Source organism: Solanum verrucosum, unplaced genomic scaffold (genome assembly GCF_900185275.1).
Source record: "Solanum verrucosum unplaced genomic scaffold, falcon-dt-bn FXZP01000261.1, whole genome shotgun sequence".
NCBI lineage: Eukaryota > Viridiplantae > Streptophyta > Magnoliopsida > Solanales > Solanaceae > Solanum > Solanum verrucosum.
This window is the reverse complement of record NW_026019969.1, coordinates 1,504,610-1,521,501: the sequence shown is the minus strand read 5'-3', so window position 1 is coordinate 1,521,501 and position 16,892 is coordinate 1,504,610. Positions and strand designations below refer to the sequence as shown.

General features: G+C 36.8%; 2 protein-coding genes and 1 pseudogene across 12 annotated transcripts; 2 read left to right on the top strand and 1 right to left on the bottom strand.

Moving 5' to 3' along the window:
* The first annotated feature begins 581 nt into the window (after positions 1 to 581).
* On the top strand, positions 582 to 7,470 carry LOC125815130 (uncharacterized). Of its 11 annotated transcripts, none has more exons than XM_049494521.1 (7): positions 582 to 727; positions 2,072 to 2,291; positions 2,421 to 2,488; positions 2,640 to 4,287; positions 4,398 to 4,561; positions 5,960 to 6,149; positions 6,226 to 7,470. In XM_049494521.1, exons 2-7 carry the CDS (start codon positions 2,129 to 2,131, stop codon positions 6,882 to 6,884), a joined length of 2,892 nt encoding a protein of 963 aa, XP_049350478.1. In that variant the 5' UTR covers positions 582 to 727; positions 2,072 to 2,128; the 3' UTR covers positions 6,885 to 7,470. The 11 variants fall into 11 exon arrangements, with proteins under 11 accessions (XP_049350478.1, XP_049350472.1, XP_049350476.1 ...); XM_049494515.1 differs by having other exon boundaries at positions 2,068 to 2,291; XM_049494519.1 differs by lacking the exon at positions 582 to 727 and adding an exon at positions 788 to 1,208.
* A 372-nt stretch (positions 7,471 to 7,842) lies between these two features.
* Positions 7,843 to 16,062, bottom strand: LOC125816429 (uncharacterized). Its single transcript, XM_049496035.1, has 6 exons — positions 15,918 to 16,062; positions 15,573 to 15,662; positions 14,961 to 15,176; positions 14,777 to 14,886; positions 8,528 to 8,610; positions 7,843 to 8,457 (listed from the first exon to the last, which is right to left on the bottom strand). Exons 1-6 carry the CDS (start codon positions 16,060 to 16,062, stop codon positions 8,199 to 8,201), a joined length of 903 nt encoding a protein of 300 aa, XP_049351992.1. The 3' UTR covers positions 7,843 to 8,198.
* LOC125816222 (histone H2B.2-like) lies at positions 13,265 to 13,686 on the top strand (annotated as a pseudogene).
* Positions 16,063 to 16,892: the final 830 nt, after the last annotated feature.

Sequence of the window (16,892 nt, the reverse complement as noted above, 5' to 3'; positions counted from 1 at the left end):
CATAAATATTGCATCATTTTAAATAATAATGTGTCCACGTGGACACATATATACCTTTAAAATACATTATTAAATAGTGCAGGGGTAAAATGTCCTTTATAAAGTTTGGTATTGTAACAACAATTTTGATCAAAGTTAGAGTATTTTTTAGACCCTTTTCCTTAAATAAAAATATTAGTTACTATAAATATTTTTGACCAATCGGTTACGTGTGGATTTTATCACTATCTTTGTGGAAAGAGTTGTTTCTGATTGACCTCGACTCACATTAAATTCCAGTCTTGTCCTTGTAATTTTCACATAATTCCACATATACCCCTCTTTCAACCTATCCCTATCATCTACAGCTACTAGTAGTATTGTACATGAAAACAAATACAGAACTACAAGTCAATTTCTACCCAAAAAAAGGCTCTTTTTTTTCTCTCCCTTTCTCTTTCTCAACGCCTATGAAATATGAATCCAATGCTCATACGTTTTTGTCTGATTACAACTTAACTCAAAATCAAGAAAATTGAAAAAAAAAATACCATTTTTTGTCCAGAGGGGGTGGGGGGTCTGTGGTGTCATGGTGACAGTGATGATGAAATCTGTTTTGGGAAAAAAGATTGAATTTTGAATAAAGAAAAGAGGAAAAAATGCAAGCAAGAAGTAGAAAACTTTTTCCCTTAGTGGGAAAAAGCTCCATTTGTGTTGTGGTTGATTGGTCCCACCATTAGAATCCCAGGTGTCAAGAACTCTTCTTCTTTCTCTATACATTATATGCCATCATCACCTCAACCCCCCCACCCCCACAGTAGCATCTTTCTTTACTTTTCAGTGCCAAGATTGCTTTTTTTTTTACTTCCTTGCTTGGTCTTTAATGGCTGCCCCACAAGCCCACAGCTAATTTTCTTTGTGTAAATACGTGGGTCGGTGTTTTAGTTATCTGGGGTTCTCTCTTTTAGTCTTTTTGGTCGGTATTGGATACCCTTATAGCCCAAAGTGAAAAAAAGAAGACCCTCTCTGGTTGATAAAATCTCCCTTGATATTGTTTATAGGGAAAAAAAAGAGTTTTTTATTCTCTTCAAAACGTGCCAAAGGGGAAGTGTTTGTTGTTTGTGATGGTTACCTGTTTAGTTTTCTCTTAATTGCATGATTCATGTGATAAGAAAGTTTCAATCTTGGTGAAGATCCTTTTGTGGGTGCCTCTTAATTGATGAAAAAAGGTGACTTTTTTGTTTCATTGATAAAAAGAGTGATTTTGGGTTTTTCAAGTTTCTGCCGACAAAAATATAATTACAAGGATGATGATGATATCTTTATGACTTGCTGATGCCACATTTTGTATCAAACAGTTTTTCCAATAGTTGAAGGGTCATTTTGCTGGCAAAGTTGGAAGTTTTTGCTCTTTGTATAGAAAAAAGTATTGATGCCTTTGAAGAATTTGAAGATATCCTTGGTGTAGTGGAGCCAAATTGCTTTCCATGTTGTGCGTTTTTGGGGAAATTGCATTGCCCTTATTGGATGTAGTGTTAAAGATTGTTCTTGAAAAGGGAAAAAAAACAATTTTTGATTCGTTACCAACTAGGCAAGTCTACAGTTCCTTTAACTTTACTCTGTTGGGAAACTTGTGGAGTTGAGGGAAGTTGGTTTTCTTGGAAGTACACTTTGCTGCATAGTTTATGTCTTCTTCCTTGTTTTCTTTGTTTGCTTCTGTGGGGTTGCAAAATTTTGGTAAATTTTTTCCACTGTTTCCCTTATCAACCCTTTTTACTATTGATCGACTGCTATGATCTAGGAAGCATCTCGGTTAGTCCTAGTGAAATTTCACATTTTGTATGTTAGTTGAATTTCATGATCCTTCCATTCTGTTTGTTACAAACTTTTTATTGCTTTCAGTGGAAGAGATCTCAAGTCCATTGGAAATAATTATTTGATGTTTCTAATTAGGATCTTTAGTGGCTCTTTAGCTGCATTCATTTGCTTGGGATTTTATGGTGTTTCAATTTTATTTCTTGGATTTAGAAGCTTAGGGAGTTTCCAATTGTATGGCCTTAATCTAAGTTCGTTTTTCTTCTTGAGCAGATAGGCTATTGTAGTATCAACAATTTGAATAGAGTGCACTGAAGTCAATAAGTTAACGAATATGGCAAAGAGATCACATCGCCATGCTCTGAGATATGAGAAGGATCGAGCGGGTTGCATTTGGGGTTTGATTAGCATCTTTGACTTCCGCCATGGTCGAGCCACTAGAAAGTTACTCTCAGATAGAACGCGAGGAAGCAAACCAGCTCTTGGTAAGAATCTAGGTATTGTTTACTCTTTAAAGATGAACCAATTTCTGTTCTTTGCTGGCAGCTTTCTACTATCCTGATGTCAATTCTCCAATCCTGAATCCCCTCCTCGTGTCCAACAAAATCACATTATTTTGTCTTCAGCAGGTTCTGCTTCTTCAAGCTCTATGCAGGAATTACCAAATCCCAGTGATGATAGACTGAATATTGAGGTATGTTATCAGGATACTTTTGACTGTATTGAAATGTGATTCTTTTGGAACAAAAGATTTTGAAGGGAAAAAAAACGCGAGATGCTTAAGCATTTCAGCTGATGTGTCTCCATATGCTGGCATGATAAATATATGGCATTTATGAATTTAGGATGATGAAGAAAGTGAGGTAGCTGTACCTGATCCTAGAACAAGTGTAAAGGAGCTCATGGAAGAAGAAATGGTCAATGAGCAAAGCCTGAAAGATCAGTGCAATGGTTCTGAAATAGACGCAGAAGATGTTGATTCACAAAAATCATGGCGTTCCAGAAAAAACAGCAGGCGAACACGCAGAGCTTTCTCCAGACCTAGTAATACACACTCTCATGATTTGGATGATGCAGGAAATTTGAGGTCTGAAGCACCTTGTCATCAAGATTCTGGAGGGACTGCCCCCGATGATCTGGACATTGTAATGGAAGAACTCCGCCAGATTCATCAGAAAAATCGTAAGTTTGTGAAGCTCCGCCAAGGTTCACATAATGCTCATAACAATCAGTCAGATCAGACTCACCCAGTTGTTGAAGAAAAGGTAAATGCAGCAATTGAGGTGTTTATCAATCAGAGATCAAGAAACAATAAACAATTGGGAGAAGATAACAAGACCCTCCAATCAAAAGAATTCATGGATGCTCTGCAGACTCTAAGTTCAAATAAGGACTTAATCATGAGACTCCTACAAGATCCAAACTCAAGGCTGGTAAAGCAAATTGGAAGTTTGGAGGATGCTCAGTTTGAGGAAAAGCAGAGACCTAACTTGATTTCAGAATCCAATATGTCAGAGGAAAACCATGTTCATGCAAAAACAGATGATGTCATAAACCACAAACAACGCAAGTTTTTCAGGAGGGGCAAGTCTCAAGAAATTTACCCTCCAATGGGAAATGAGACTCCCCGATCCTCAAGTAAAATTGTTATTTTGAAGCCTGGTCCAACAGGCTTGCAATCACCCAGTGCTCAAATCAATGTTAACACTCCAGCGCGCTCGCAATACACAGAGAAACATACTATTCAGAATGAAAGAAACACATCCCAGTTCTCATTTACAGAAATTAAAAGAAAACTCAAGCATGCAATGGGAAAGGATCGTCATGGGATCTCTCCTGAAGGAACCATCCGCCGATTTCCCTCTGAGCAGTTAAAGCGATGTAACAGTGACAGAGGGATCTTTGGAGAAAATTTAGGATGGAGTTCTCCTAATAGAGACCATTTTTATACTGAAAAATTTGCTAAATCTCCTCTGGGAATGAAGAGTGGGGATAAGATAGTCAAGTCAAAAGGTGTTGAAGCAGTTACACTGACTGAGGCTTCTGACTTTCCCAGGCCAGGAATGTCTAACATCTACATTGAGGCAAAGAAGCACCTTGTGGAGATGCTAGACAATGAAGATGAGACAACAGAGGTGAGTAGTGGACAGTTGTCTAAATCCTTGGGGAGGATACTTTCATTTCCCGAGTACAATAGTTCACCTGGCTGCAGCCCGAGAAAAAACAGCAAGGATGGCATGCTACCTTCCCAAGTGAGGGAGCCTCTTACTGATTCTATACAGGGAGAGAATGATGACAGACTCCAGCATGTACGAGAAGACCATGTTACAGGTCCAAGTCCATCCAGCCAAGACATAGAGATAGAATCTAGCTGTTCTGACGAGTATCCTAATGAGAGCACCAAGTCTGCCAGTACAAATCTAGACGTTCCATGTGAAAATGGGAACACAATGGATGAAATTGCTGCTTCAACTGATCATACAAGTCCTGAAGGTATTCATCTCTTGATCATCCCTTGAATCTAGGGAACATTTCATTTACAATTCACTGTTCGCCCATTTTAAAATCTATTATTGTGTAAGCAGTAATCTAAATTATTGCAGGAGATCTAACTGAAGAAGCAACCAAAACCAGATGCCAAGAAGAAGGTGAAATCTTGAGTGTTCCAATTGATAGAGAAATCCAAGTTGATGGTGATGCTACCAATGCAGTGGATGATGGAAACTCTTCCCATGGATTTGAATTGTCATTTGACTGCTTAAAAGAAGTAAGTAGTGCTTGCTAGTACTTTTGTTGCCTACTTTTTGGTATTTATAGTGTACATGCATATGCATTGCACATTGTATTAACTGAACATGTAACAATATTTTTTTGTTCAATTTTTTGAAGTTAGTTATATCATATTCAAATAAGTTAGTCTCTGGGATATCACAGAAGAAAATGATTAATGAGAGCTTTCTTATCATGCAGTTTTGTTTCCTTCAACCTCCTATCTTTTAGTAAACTGTCATCATTTTATGAAAATGATAAGGTTGTAACATCTAATTGTATTTTTCATGATAAACCTTTTTTTTAAGTTCCTGTCCATATGCGCAGCATATTTCTTTATATGATAACAATTTGTGGTCACAAATAAGATTCTAAAAAGAGAGTAAACTTTCTTGTTGTACTCTATCTATGATTTCTTACAGTAATTCCTTTGATTACCTTTCAAAATAATTGGGTTGTCTTAAGTTAAGATCTGTGTCTTCTTGTGGTGGTGCCAAAACAAGTTTGACTTATAAAATTATCAACTAATATAAAATGTGAACTAAAACACTACTACCTGTTATGCTAAACTAGTTCTCAGGCCCGTGTAGTTGCACGTGTATTTTATGCTAATTAGTACATATTTCTTAAAATAATAGAGAATTTCAAAAAATGACCAAGCAAAATAAGTCACACAATATAAAATAAAGTCTGAAGATGTAAAATGCTCAAGCAATGAACAACAAAGAACAAAAAATATTAAGAGCAAAACAAAGGTCTAAGAAACTAATATAAAAAGAATATAACTTTGTTGCAGAAAGTGCGAAGGATACACCAAATATTGAGTATTTTATAAAAGAAAGCATGTAATAATTTGAAAATGCCCCAAAGGCTAAAACTATTGATTTTATAAAAGGTTAAAGAACATGAAAAGTTTTTTTAACGGATGGAAGCTAAAAAGAAGTAGAAAAAAATATTAATTTAAGATGATAATGTAAGAGTTAAAGGCACAAGATTAATGAATATTATTAGAGTATAAGTTATGAAAATGAAGAGGTGTAGGTAGTTATGAAGTTGATTTTAAATGAAAAGTGATTTTTTAAAATGATTTTAAAAAACAAAATAAATTAATAGATAAGGGGCATTTTCACAATGCAACTTTTGACTTAGATTGTTCCCACTTTTAGTACTATATTTATATTTATATATATATGATTTATATTTATATTTATATTTATATTTATATTTATATATATATATTATGACATGATTAGTGGGACTTTAATAAGTAGCGAAAATAACATAAAGGAAGCTCGTTCCAAAAAAAAAAAAACTCGCCCTTGAAAAATGTTGAAGAAAGAATGTGCGCTTTTCTAAGGTGCTACAATATCTAAAATCATGAGTGTCTTTGTTTCAGCATCCATCTGGGAAGGATCAAAGTAGTCTATCTTCTTCACCAGCCTCACCTGCAGAGTCTTCAAGCCTCAGGAAAGTTGAAGATCCTGACAGTGCAGTTGATAGAAAGGAGCAACCTAGTCCCATATCAGTTCTTGAGCCATTATTCTCAGAGGATGATGTCAGTCCTGCAAGCACCATATGCCGACCAGGTCAGACATGTTTTACCAAGATTTTCTTAAACAAAAGTCTGTCATTTGTTTATATGCTCACCAACCTGAAATGTAGTTCAATTGCATACAGTTGATCCAGAAATTCAACCACGGAAAATCTATTTCGAAGAACCAGTGTCTTCCATCAGTGAACAAGATTGTCCAATAGTTTGTTTCGAAAATGAAGAATCCGCTTTTGAATATGTAGAAGCAGTTCTTCTTGGCTCAGGATTAAGTTGGGATGAGTTTCTCTTAAGGTGGCTTTCTTCTGACCAAATTCTTGACCCATCATTATTTGACGAGGTAGAGTTATTTTCAAGCCGTTCTTGTCATGATCAAAAGGTCCTTTTTGATTGTGCAAATGAAGTTCTTAAAGCAGTATGTGAGCGCTATTTTGGCTGCAACCCCAGAGTGTCACTCGGTAAACATAACATTCGACCTGTTCCAAAAGGGATGGACCTGATAAATGAAGTATGGGAGGGAGTAGAATGGTATCTTCTCCAATATTCAGCTCCTCATTCTTTGGAACAGCTTGTCAAAAAAGACATGGAAAGATCAGGGACATGGATGAATCTCCGATTGGATCTTGGACATATCGGAATTGAGATGGGGGAGATTATTCTGGAAGAGTTGATGGATGACACAATTTTGAGCATTTCTGGTGATACTTTGGAGTGTGCAGAAGATGTTCTCTTACCAGCCATGAGTGAAACTGAGAGTAGCGTGGACCAGTAACCAGACCTGTCTCTCTGTAGAAACTAAGAGAAGGCTTCCCTAGACTCTAGATAACAAAGTAGACCATGCTACTCTTGTGAACCAAAAATGGCGTAAAATCTTGATATCTCAACTAATCATTTCACCTCTCATCTAGGTTCTTGCCTAGAGTGCTTCATATACACTTTCTTCTCCTAGCAACACTACTTACTTTTATGACAATAGTATAACAGACTTCCATGCAAAAGCTAAGCCAATAAAGTATAATGTGTGGCACCAGGGATCAGAGAACTCCTCATTGATTCAATTGCTTTTTAAGAAATCAGATGGTGCTAGTTCCTCCTGGGGAAATTGTCATGACATGTAGAATGTGTTTTGTGTGGTTTGTTAATGTGTGTTTTACCTACATGTATTTAGATTTCCTTTTTCCTTTTTGCGTGGCAGATTGGTTGTTGAGGCTTTGGGTGTTTGACACAGGTCATCCTTTTTTAGTCCCTCTTTTTCTCTTAGATAGACTTTTCTCTTGTAAGTACAAAGTGATTGTAACTGAAAATTACATCAAAGTAGAAAAGAAAGAAATAATATCTTGACATGGTTGTTTGTATCACTCTTTGATAGCTCATGTATCTCTTAAGCTACTGTTTTCAATTTGTTTCATTTGGGCAAAGCCATATCTTGGTATATTGAACCAAATTTACAAAAACACTTTTCTCCACTTGCCCACATAATTGCTACTTTGATAGTACTTCTGTTGTCTGTCTTTTAAAATAAAAAATAAATGAAATTCACTATGACATTGTTCAAAGGTTATGGTTGTAGTTTCACTTGAAATGAGAATATCAATGTCATTACCACGCATGAGAGGGTAAAACAAATGTTCCCTGAGTGGCACACTCCTATTGCAACATTCACAATCAAGTATTTGCAGCTAGAAGATTAAAGTAAGAGAGTAAGAGTGAAACAACATTAAAGCAGTAACTAGACTAATCATCACTCTTTGCCTGGTTATATGCTCATCAGAACAAACTTCAAAGTACCAAATATGTTGTGTCCTCACTGTGTTTGAGCATCGTTACAGGATAGATGTCCTTTACCATTAACTTCAATAAAATGAGAACAAAAATGAGAGAATGACATGTTTTCTAAAAGCATTTGTCACCAAAGGCACAGGCTGGATGACGGGGGTTGGGGGAGAACATTTTGTTGAGAAATAAACACCACTGACAAAGCGAAGTGCACCCTACAAAATGGCCACAAGAATATGACGGCGAAGAATTTTATACAATGGTATGACTCCAGCACATCTCGAAGTATTCATTGCTGGATGATGCGAAGTCACTTCTTCTTTTTTGCTTGCAGAGTCGAGGGAAAAGCTGCAGGCCTCTTCTTGGTAAAAGCTTTTGTTTTGCTTTCCGATTCATCTTCATCACTTTCTTCATCAACTTTCCCATCTTTGGCGGATATTATTGATGCTTCAGAGCTCTTCAATTTTCTTCGTTTCTCAGCATCCAATTTAGCACGTAGCCTTCTTTCAGCCGGGTCATTTGAGAGTACTGTTTGTGATTGACGTGGAACTGCAGCACCAATTCCAAGCCTGCAAGGACCTAAGAAATTAACCTCAGGAATTTCGTCAAAATCATAGCCATGTTGAAGAAGATTTTTACCTGGGCGGTCGACTCTCTAGAACAACCACAGTTGGTTTAGCATCATCAGAAGAGTCACCCATACTGTTAACCCATTGCTCAGCCTGCAAATGAATCAACATATTCAAACAATAATAACAGTTGATATTCACTAGTTATGCATAACAGTAACAATCAGTCAAGGTACCTATACAACTTCAAGGATGTAGCTGTAGTATTTACATAGGGATAAGAAAAGAGATCTTGGAAAAATACTGAAGTACAAGCATGCTCCCCTTCATGTGGTATGTAACTCACAGGAAGAACCAATCATTAGACCTTTTAAATTTTTAAACTTCTGGACCAACCACCATTCTTTCAAATATCTGATTTAAGAAAACTGGAATCTGAGCTTTACTGCTTCTCCTTTTCTGGAATTTCATGCTAAGATGAAGAATGTTAAGCAGACTTTGACTCTATGGAGTAAAGAAGCTTATGGAAATATTTTCCAGAAAATCTCCACTCTCGAGGACGTGATTTTAGTACAGGAGATTCAAATGGGGATAAGGCATTCAGGTCAGAACAGAGAAGAACTTCATAGAGCACAGGCAGATTTGAGAAGGTATATGGGCATGGAGGAGGACTTCTGGCGACAGAAGGCAGGAATGAATGGTTTAAGGAGGGAGATAAGAACACAAAGTTCTTTCACTCTTATGTTACCGGGAGAAGGAACAAATTGAGTCTCCAGAGAATACAAAATTGTGAAGGAGATTGGGTAACAGAGAAACAACAAATGGTAGAAAAGGCAGTAAGTTACTTCCAGAAGCAATTCAGTGAAGGAAAAACTGATAGAAGATATGACATGATACAGAACATTCCAACTCTGGTTACACAAGAACAAAATGTCTTTATCACAGAGCTATCAGGTATAGAGGAGGTGAAAACAGCAGTGTGAAGTCTAAATAGTAATAGTGCAAGCGGTCCAGATGGCTTTTCAGGCCGTTTTTTCCAAACTTGCTCGGACATAATAGGGGAAGATGTGGTAAAGGCTTTTTCCTGTGGACATGAGATTCCTAGATTCATCACTCACACCAACTTGGTTTCAATTCCCAAGAAGAATGAGGTGCAAACATTTGCGGACTTGAGACCTATTAGCTTGAGCACTTTTGTTAATAAAATATTGTCTAAAGTATTGCATGTAAGGATCATTTCTGTACTTCCCAGTTTGATTTTTTCTCATCAAACTGGTTTTGTTAAAGGGAGAAGTATTGTAGAGAATGTGTTGCTAGCACAGGAAATCATCAGAGCATCAACAAAAGGAATAAGCACCACAACATTGTAGTAAAATCAGACATGACAAAGGCCTACGATAGGGTCTCATGGATCTACCTTACTAAGGTGATGAGGCAGTTTGGTTTCTCAGAGATTATAATTGACATGGTGTGAACTGGTATTAAGTGTTGATTAATGGTCAGTCAGGTAGTTTCTTTAAATCCACGAGGGGAGTGAAACAAGGAGACCCCCTATCACCCACTCTATTTATCATTGCAGCAGAGGTTTTAGCAAGAGGACTGAACAATTTATTTTATGATGGTAGATATAGAGGCTTTGGGCTTCCTAAATGGACCCCCATAAACCACTTGTCATATGCTGGTGATACCATTTTTTGTTCAGCTGACTCCAGTTCTATGAAGAAAACTATTAAAGTAGTGAAGCAGTATGAAGAGTGTTCTGGACAACTGGTCAACAATTCAAAAGGTTCCTTTTATGTGCATGAGAAGATGCCTCTAAGCATTTGCAATACCATTAAAAGAAGAACAGGGATGAGAAAAGGTACTTTTCCCTTCACTTATCTTGGCTGTCCTGTGTACTATGGGAGAAAGAAGTCCATATATTTTGAGAAGCTAGTCAGAAAAATAATGAAGAGGGTCATGCAATGGCAAAACAGATTCCTATCATTTGGGGCCAGATATATTCTAGTTGCCCATGTACTGCAGTCCATTCCTGTGTACCTTCTATGAGTAATGAACACTCCAAAGGGAGTCATAAATCAAATCCATAAAAAATTTGCAACATTTTTTTGGGGAACAACTGCAGATAACAGGAAAAGACATTGGTGGCTTGGTAAAGTATGTGTTCACCTAAAGCAGAAGGTGGAATTGATTTTAGATCTTTGCATGATACATCTAAAGCCTTATTTGAAAAACTATGGTGGAATTACAGAACATCTACTTCTATGTGGAGTGCCTATATATGAAACAAATATTGCAAAAAGTTACACCCAGTAATTGCCCAATTAAAAGGGGCTTCACAAGTGTGGAAAAAGATGATGGAAATAAGAAAGACATGGAACATCTAATTTGGTGGTAAATCAAAACAGGAAACTCTAGTTTTTGGTTTGATAATTGGACCCAACAAGGGGCTATGTACTATGTAGACAATGAACATGGACTAGAAGAAGAAATAGAAGTGAAGAAATTCATTACGGATGGAACTTGGGATATCCAGATGTTACAGGATAGAGTTTCAACAGAAATGGTCCAACATACCATTGATAATATAAGCCCAATACTAATGGAGGTGGATAATGATAAGACATGGTGGATGGGAGAAACTAGTGGGAGATTCACAGTAAAATCAACCTGGGAAATAATCAGAAAGAAGCAAGAGCAATCCAAAATATATAACTATATATGGCCGAAAGGACTTCCTGTTAAAATAAGTTTCTTCATGTGGAGAGTCTGGAAAGGTAGGATACCAACTGCAACAATCTGAAAAAGATCAACATTAATCTGGTGTCAAGGTGTTGGTGTTGTGACGATCACAAGGAGGAGAATATAAATCACTTATTTCTAACTTCTCCATTAGCTGTAAAGCTATGGAGACAGTTTGCTTATTGTGCAGGTCTTCACATTGATGGAACGCAACTACATCAAGTCATATTACAGTGGTGGATCTCTAAACAGCCTTCTAAACTACAGGTGGTTTTCTGGGCAATTTCAGCAATTATTTTGTGGGAAATATGGAAAAGAAGGAATACCAGGAAGCATGGAGGAAACACAACCTACAACAAGATGGCTTACCAAGGGCAACGGAATATCAATCAGTTAATCAAAACCAATTTTCCTTGGTTAACATCAGTACCTACAGACTGGCCTTCAGTCATACAATACTTGACAGAGTACAAACCTAGATTACATCACTGTGTGGTCAAGTGAAAAAGGCCGACAAGAGGAAGAGTAAAAATCAACACAGATGGGGCAAGTCATGGCAACCCAGGTATGAGCACATGTGGTTTCTGCCTAAGGGATGACAATGGAGATTTAATTTATGCACAAGCAGGACAGCTGGGAGAATCCACTAGCATAATGGCAGAAACTAAAGCAATACATGAAGTACTGAACTATTGTCACACGTGGATACACAAATGTGAGTCTGGAAACAGACTCTATGAATCTTAAAAACAACTTAACAAATGTGTGGAAAATTCCTTGGGAAATGACTCAACTAATTGAAAGAGCCAAGGAATGGATGCAAGCAATACAAGTTGAGATCACACATACAATTGGAGAAAGCAATATGGTGGCAGACTACATCATCAATCTAGCATATGAGCACGAAGGGACCATGCATTTCAACAATTTTCAGGAACTACCAATCAGAGGGAAACAACCTATCAATAATGATAAATCGGAAATTCCTTACATCAGAGTCAGGAACAGGAGGATTCAAAACGATACTATCTCTGAGAATCATTGAAAAATCAAACCAAAACAACAACATTAGCAGTACAAGAACTGATCTGTTACAATACCAACACAGGGTGGAGTTTAATGGAAACAACAAAGATAAATCACAACACAAACTTTCAAGAAAGAAGACAAAAAATAAGAAAGCTGGAAAGAACACACCAAGAAAGAAGCAGCAAGGAAGGACAAAAAACACCTGGGAAACAAATATATCAACGTCAGTGGACTGATCGGAAGTGGAAATGAAGGAAACAAAAATAGAGCTGACCTACAATCTTGGAAACAACAAATCGACACAGCGGGAGACATGGATGCTCAATCTTGAGAAATTCAATGGAAAAAAGTCGACATTCACAGACGCTCCATCAGTGGGGAAATTGAAACTTGAACAAAAGGAGGAATTGGAAGAGACAAAGTTCATCAAAGACCCTAACCATCAAAAGTTTGAAAGCCGACAACAATGCTTTTACTTTATCAGAAAGATTAGATTTTGATTTACTTTCCTTTTCTTGTTTTTGTTTTATTTTTTCTTTAGCTCTAATTTTATTTGATCCAGATCCATTTGTGGGCTGACCAAACTTTGTTCTTGTTCATTATAGATTTGAATGAATAAAATTGGCCCACAGTGCCATATTTAATTTATAAAACGGAAAAGGGTCATATTTGCCCTTGTACTCTTAGAAAAGGGTTATATCCCTTTGTTATACTTTTTGGTTATATTTGCCCCTGCCATCCAAGTTTTGGTTTATATTTACCCTTTCAGTTGTTAAGTTCCACATCACTCCCTTTTATTATCCGATGTGACTCCTACGTGGCACCTACATGGATATAATCTTCTCTAATTTTATTATTACACCTCACCCCAAAGAATTGTAAGTAACCAAGTAAAAAAAATGTTACTGTTCTTTTGCTCTAAGTCACTGTGGTGCATATATTCCTTTTCTTACATTTAATTACCCAAACTCAAATTCCTCAATTCAAATCTATTTTTTACTCAAAATCCATTTTGAGATTCTCAATTTCAGTTCCAATGGCACCGAAAGTAGAGAGAAAAGCCAGCAGAGAAGAAGCCAACAGAGGAGGAAAAGGTTGAAAAAAACCCCAAAAGCAACGAAGAAGTTACCAAAAGAATAAGGTTTTTCCGGTGCTGATAAGAAGAAGAGATCTAAAAAGAGTATTGAAACTTACAAGATCTATATCTTCAAGGTTCTGAAACAAGTTCACCCAGATATTGGAATTTCAAGCAAATCTATGGGGATTATGAACAGTTTCATCAATGATATATTTGAGGAAGTTGCTCAGGAGTTTTCAAGATTGGCTAGGATCAATAAGAAGCCTACTATTACTTCAAGGGAAATTCAGACTGCTGTTAGGCTTGTTTTGCCTGTTGAGTTGGCTAAATATGTTGTTTCTGAAGGAACTAAGGTTGTTACTAAGTTTACTAGTTCTTAGATCTAATGGGTATTTGGGGTTATTGGTATTTTGGGGAATGTAAAGGTAGTTGCTTATATGTTTGGTTGAAAAATCTATGCTAGATTTGTAGCTTTTGGTGGTACTTGAATGTAACAGTAATGAATATGAATGAATGTGTTTTTCTCCAAAAAGAAGTAATTATTTTGCTGCAACATATAATTCATATTTCACATCAAGTTCTTGGGCCTTGGGGTGGTGGGTGGGTGGGTGAGGGAAGGGAATTGGCTTGTGTTTCCAATTATTTCCCAAGAATTCGGTCTTCCATCTCAAAACAACGCATTGCTCACTAGAGAACCAACTCTTGTACAAGCAGATTGGGTTTAAACACTAGGATGGCCAAATTCTTGGAAATAATTGGAAATGTGTTTTTTCACTTGATTCCTTTCAATTCTTTGGGGGTGAGGTATAATAATTAAATTAGAGAAGATTATATCCATGTAGAAGCCACGTAGGATAATAAAAAAGGGGTGATGTGGAACTTAACAGCTAAAAGGGTAAATATGAACCCAAAGTTGGATGGTAGGGGCAAATATAACCAAAAAGTATAACGAAGGTAAATGTAGCCCTTTTCTAAAAGTATAAGGGCAAATATGACCCTTTTCCATTTATAAAAAATTACAAGAATATGAATACCAGTCATACTACTACTGATTTAAAGAGGAAAAGATCTGACATAGAGGAGTACCAGGTTAGCTTGAGTGTATGAAAGTATCAATGGTCAGTAAAATAAATATGAGGGGAAAACTATGGCAAGTTCCCAGTATTTTTATTATTTTTTTGCTATACTACCCCACCCCGCCCCCACCCGCTTTTTTTTAATAGAAATCTAAGAACATCATTACCTCATAACCTAATAGAAGTCATTGTATCTCCTGCTTTAGATCAGGTAAAATTCAGGACCTTAGGGATGCTACAGAAGTACAGAACAGAACTTGCTACCTTTAGTGCCTATGCATCTTACATTTGAAAGAGTCACCCTACAAGAAGTTAAAACCGGACATATGACCCACTCATAGCCAATTAAACACGTCTCACTTTCATCTTAGATAGTTTAAGAAAGGACTCTCACCAATTTGAATGCCCTGTTCAATACAACCAATTGAGGACGTGAAGTTTTCTTTGATGGCTCTTCCAAACTTGTCGTCATATTAAACCACCTAATCATCAAATCAATCATAACTGCACCATATTAGAACAATTACTTTAAAACAGAGTAGTTCTACCCAAACAGGAAGAGGAGAAGGAAACCATACCAGGTAAGATACAACAGAATGCCCTATGAGTTACTCTGCGATGGGTTCTAGACCACAACCAAGTGAAGATTTTCTCAGCCCTGTAAAATATGCTGACATTCTCAGTGGGATCAATAATACTCACAGCAAATTGGTCATTGCCAAAACAAGTCGTGTACATCAAATGCAGAACGGCTGGCCCTTCCCTCTCCCCCCACAAAATATTCTCTTTCTTTTCTACGGTTTATAAAAGCAAAAAATAAAGGAAAAGAACTTTTCAGAGACGAATTATGTTGTAGACGAGCGGAAAAGAGCCATAAACAAGCAGGGTGATCCATTTTCCACAGCAAGTGATCAACGGGTTTATGCGTATCGTTAATCATATCATATTAGTCACATAGAAACACATAGCACTCATGTACAATAAATAACTAATAAGACATTAAAATGTAGGAGAGAGTCAGCAGCAAGACATAGAAGAACAAAAGCCTGACTCTGCAATATCTTAATCCCATATTTTCTATTGAATCTTCAGATTATGTAAAAGATCACATAATAAAAATCATTGACATAGCAAAAAAGTAGCATGCACGTCTACAATAAAATTAAATAGCAGAGCAGCCAGAAGCAAACCAGGGAAGGAGGAAAGGCTAATCAAAGTATCAAACAGACAGCATAGAATTAATGAAGAAAAGAGAACCTGAAAAATAGAAGAACTGAGAACTGAAGAAGCAAGCAGTGAACAGAAGCTGAAATCTCATGAGTGATGCAGGTTCTCTACTTGTTCAAATTAGTCTTCAGATAGAGATTCTAGGATCTCAAGGTTTTTTCATCAGTTCTCTTTTCTTGCTTTAAGCCCCTGATTTTCTTCTAAAAACATAACTTGGCCTAATAAGTGTCCAATTGTTGTCCACAGAATAGAGAAAGATAAGAACACATGTTCAGAGCGTGTCTGATGCATGAACCTTGTCCAACTACACAGCCCTAAATCTGGTGCCCATGCTTCATAGGTGTAAGCACAATGTTCCCCTCGCACACCCATTTGCCCGGGGTCTGATATTACTGGAGCTGTCATAAATAATCCAGAGTACTTGTTGGTTGGAAGCACAGTGGTTAAATGCATTTTCATAGAACTTCCACTTTGATCCTAACTATCGATGCAACTTAGTCCACCGCAGAAAGAAAACATATGACTGGATGCTAATATCCTATGCCTATTCCTACATTTGACTCTATTTTATTTTTGAAACCCAATATATGGCACAATTCTGAAGCATTCTTTCTTCATTAGGTTGAAACCTACTTTAAGCTCACAAGTAGGGTTGGGCGTTCGGTCGGTTCGGTTTTCGGTTTGGCAAAAATGTGAAACCAAACTAAATTGAAATAAATTCGGTTCGGTTCGGTTTGGTTATTACAATTTCGGTTCGGTTTATTTCGGTTTGGTTTTCGGTTTAACCAAATTTAATTAACAGTGGCAAAAATTAAAGAAAGTTAATTTATTTATACTTATCAAGGATGGATAGTAGTCACTAATTTACTGTACGCCTCATTAGGATCAAATGCTTTGATGTCCTCTACATACAAATGCACCGGAAAATAGCCAAGCATGCTTACAGATGTACACTAACAGTAACTAAAACTCTAAAAGATGATAGACATTAGATACTCGTGACTCAACACTACTTCATGAATACTTATTGAACACAAATGTCAACAGAGTTGCCTATAAATAACTTAATTACAGATAGACGCAGTACATTACAGTTCACAAATCACACAAATAATCACATAGTTGCATACTTGCATTAAATGATTAAAAATACAATAGAGGACGCAATACATGTTTTTCATATTCTTGCCATGGGTTTTCATCAGATTTTGCTCTTAAATGTGTATCTAACAATTTCTTTTGTTGTTTCACAAGTTTATTGGATTCCATTATTAATTTACCAT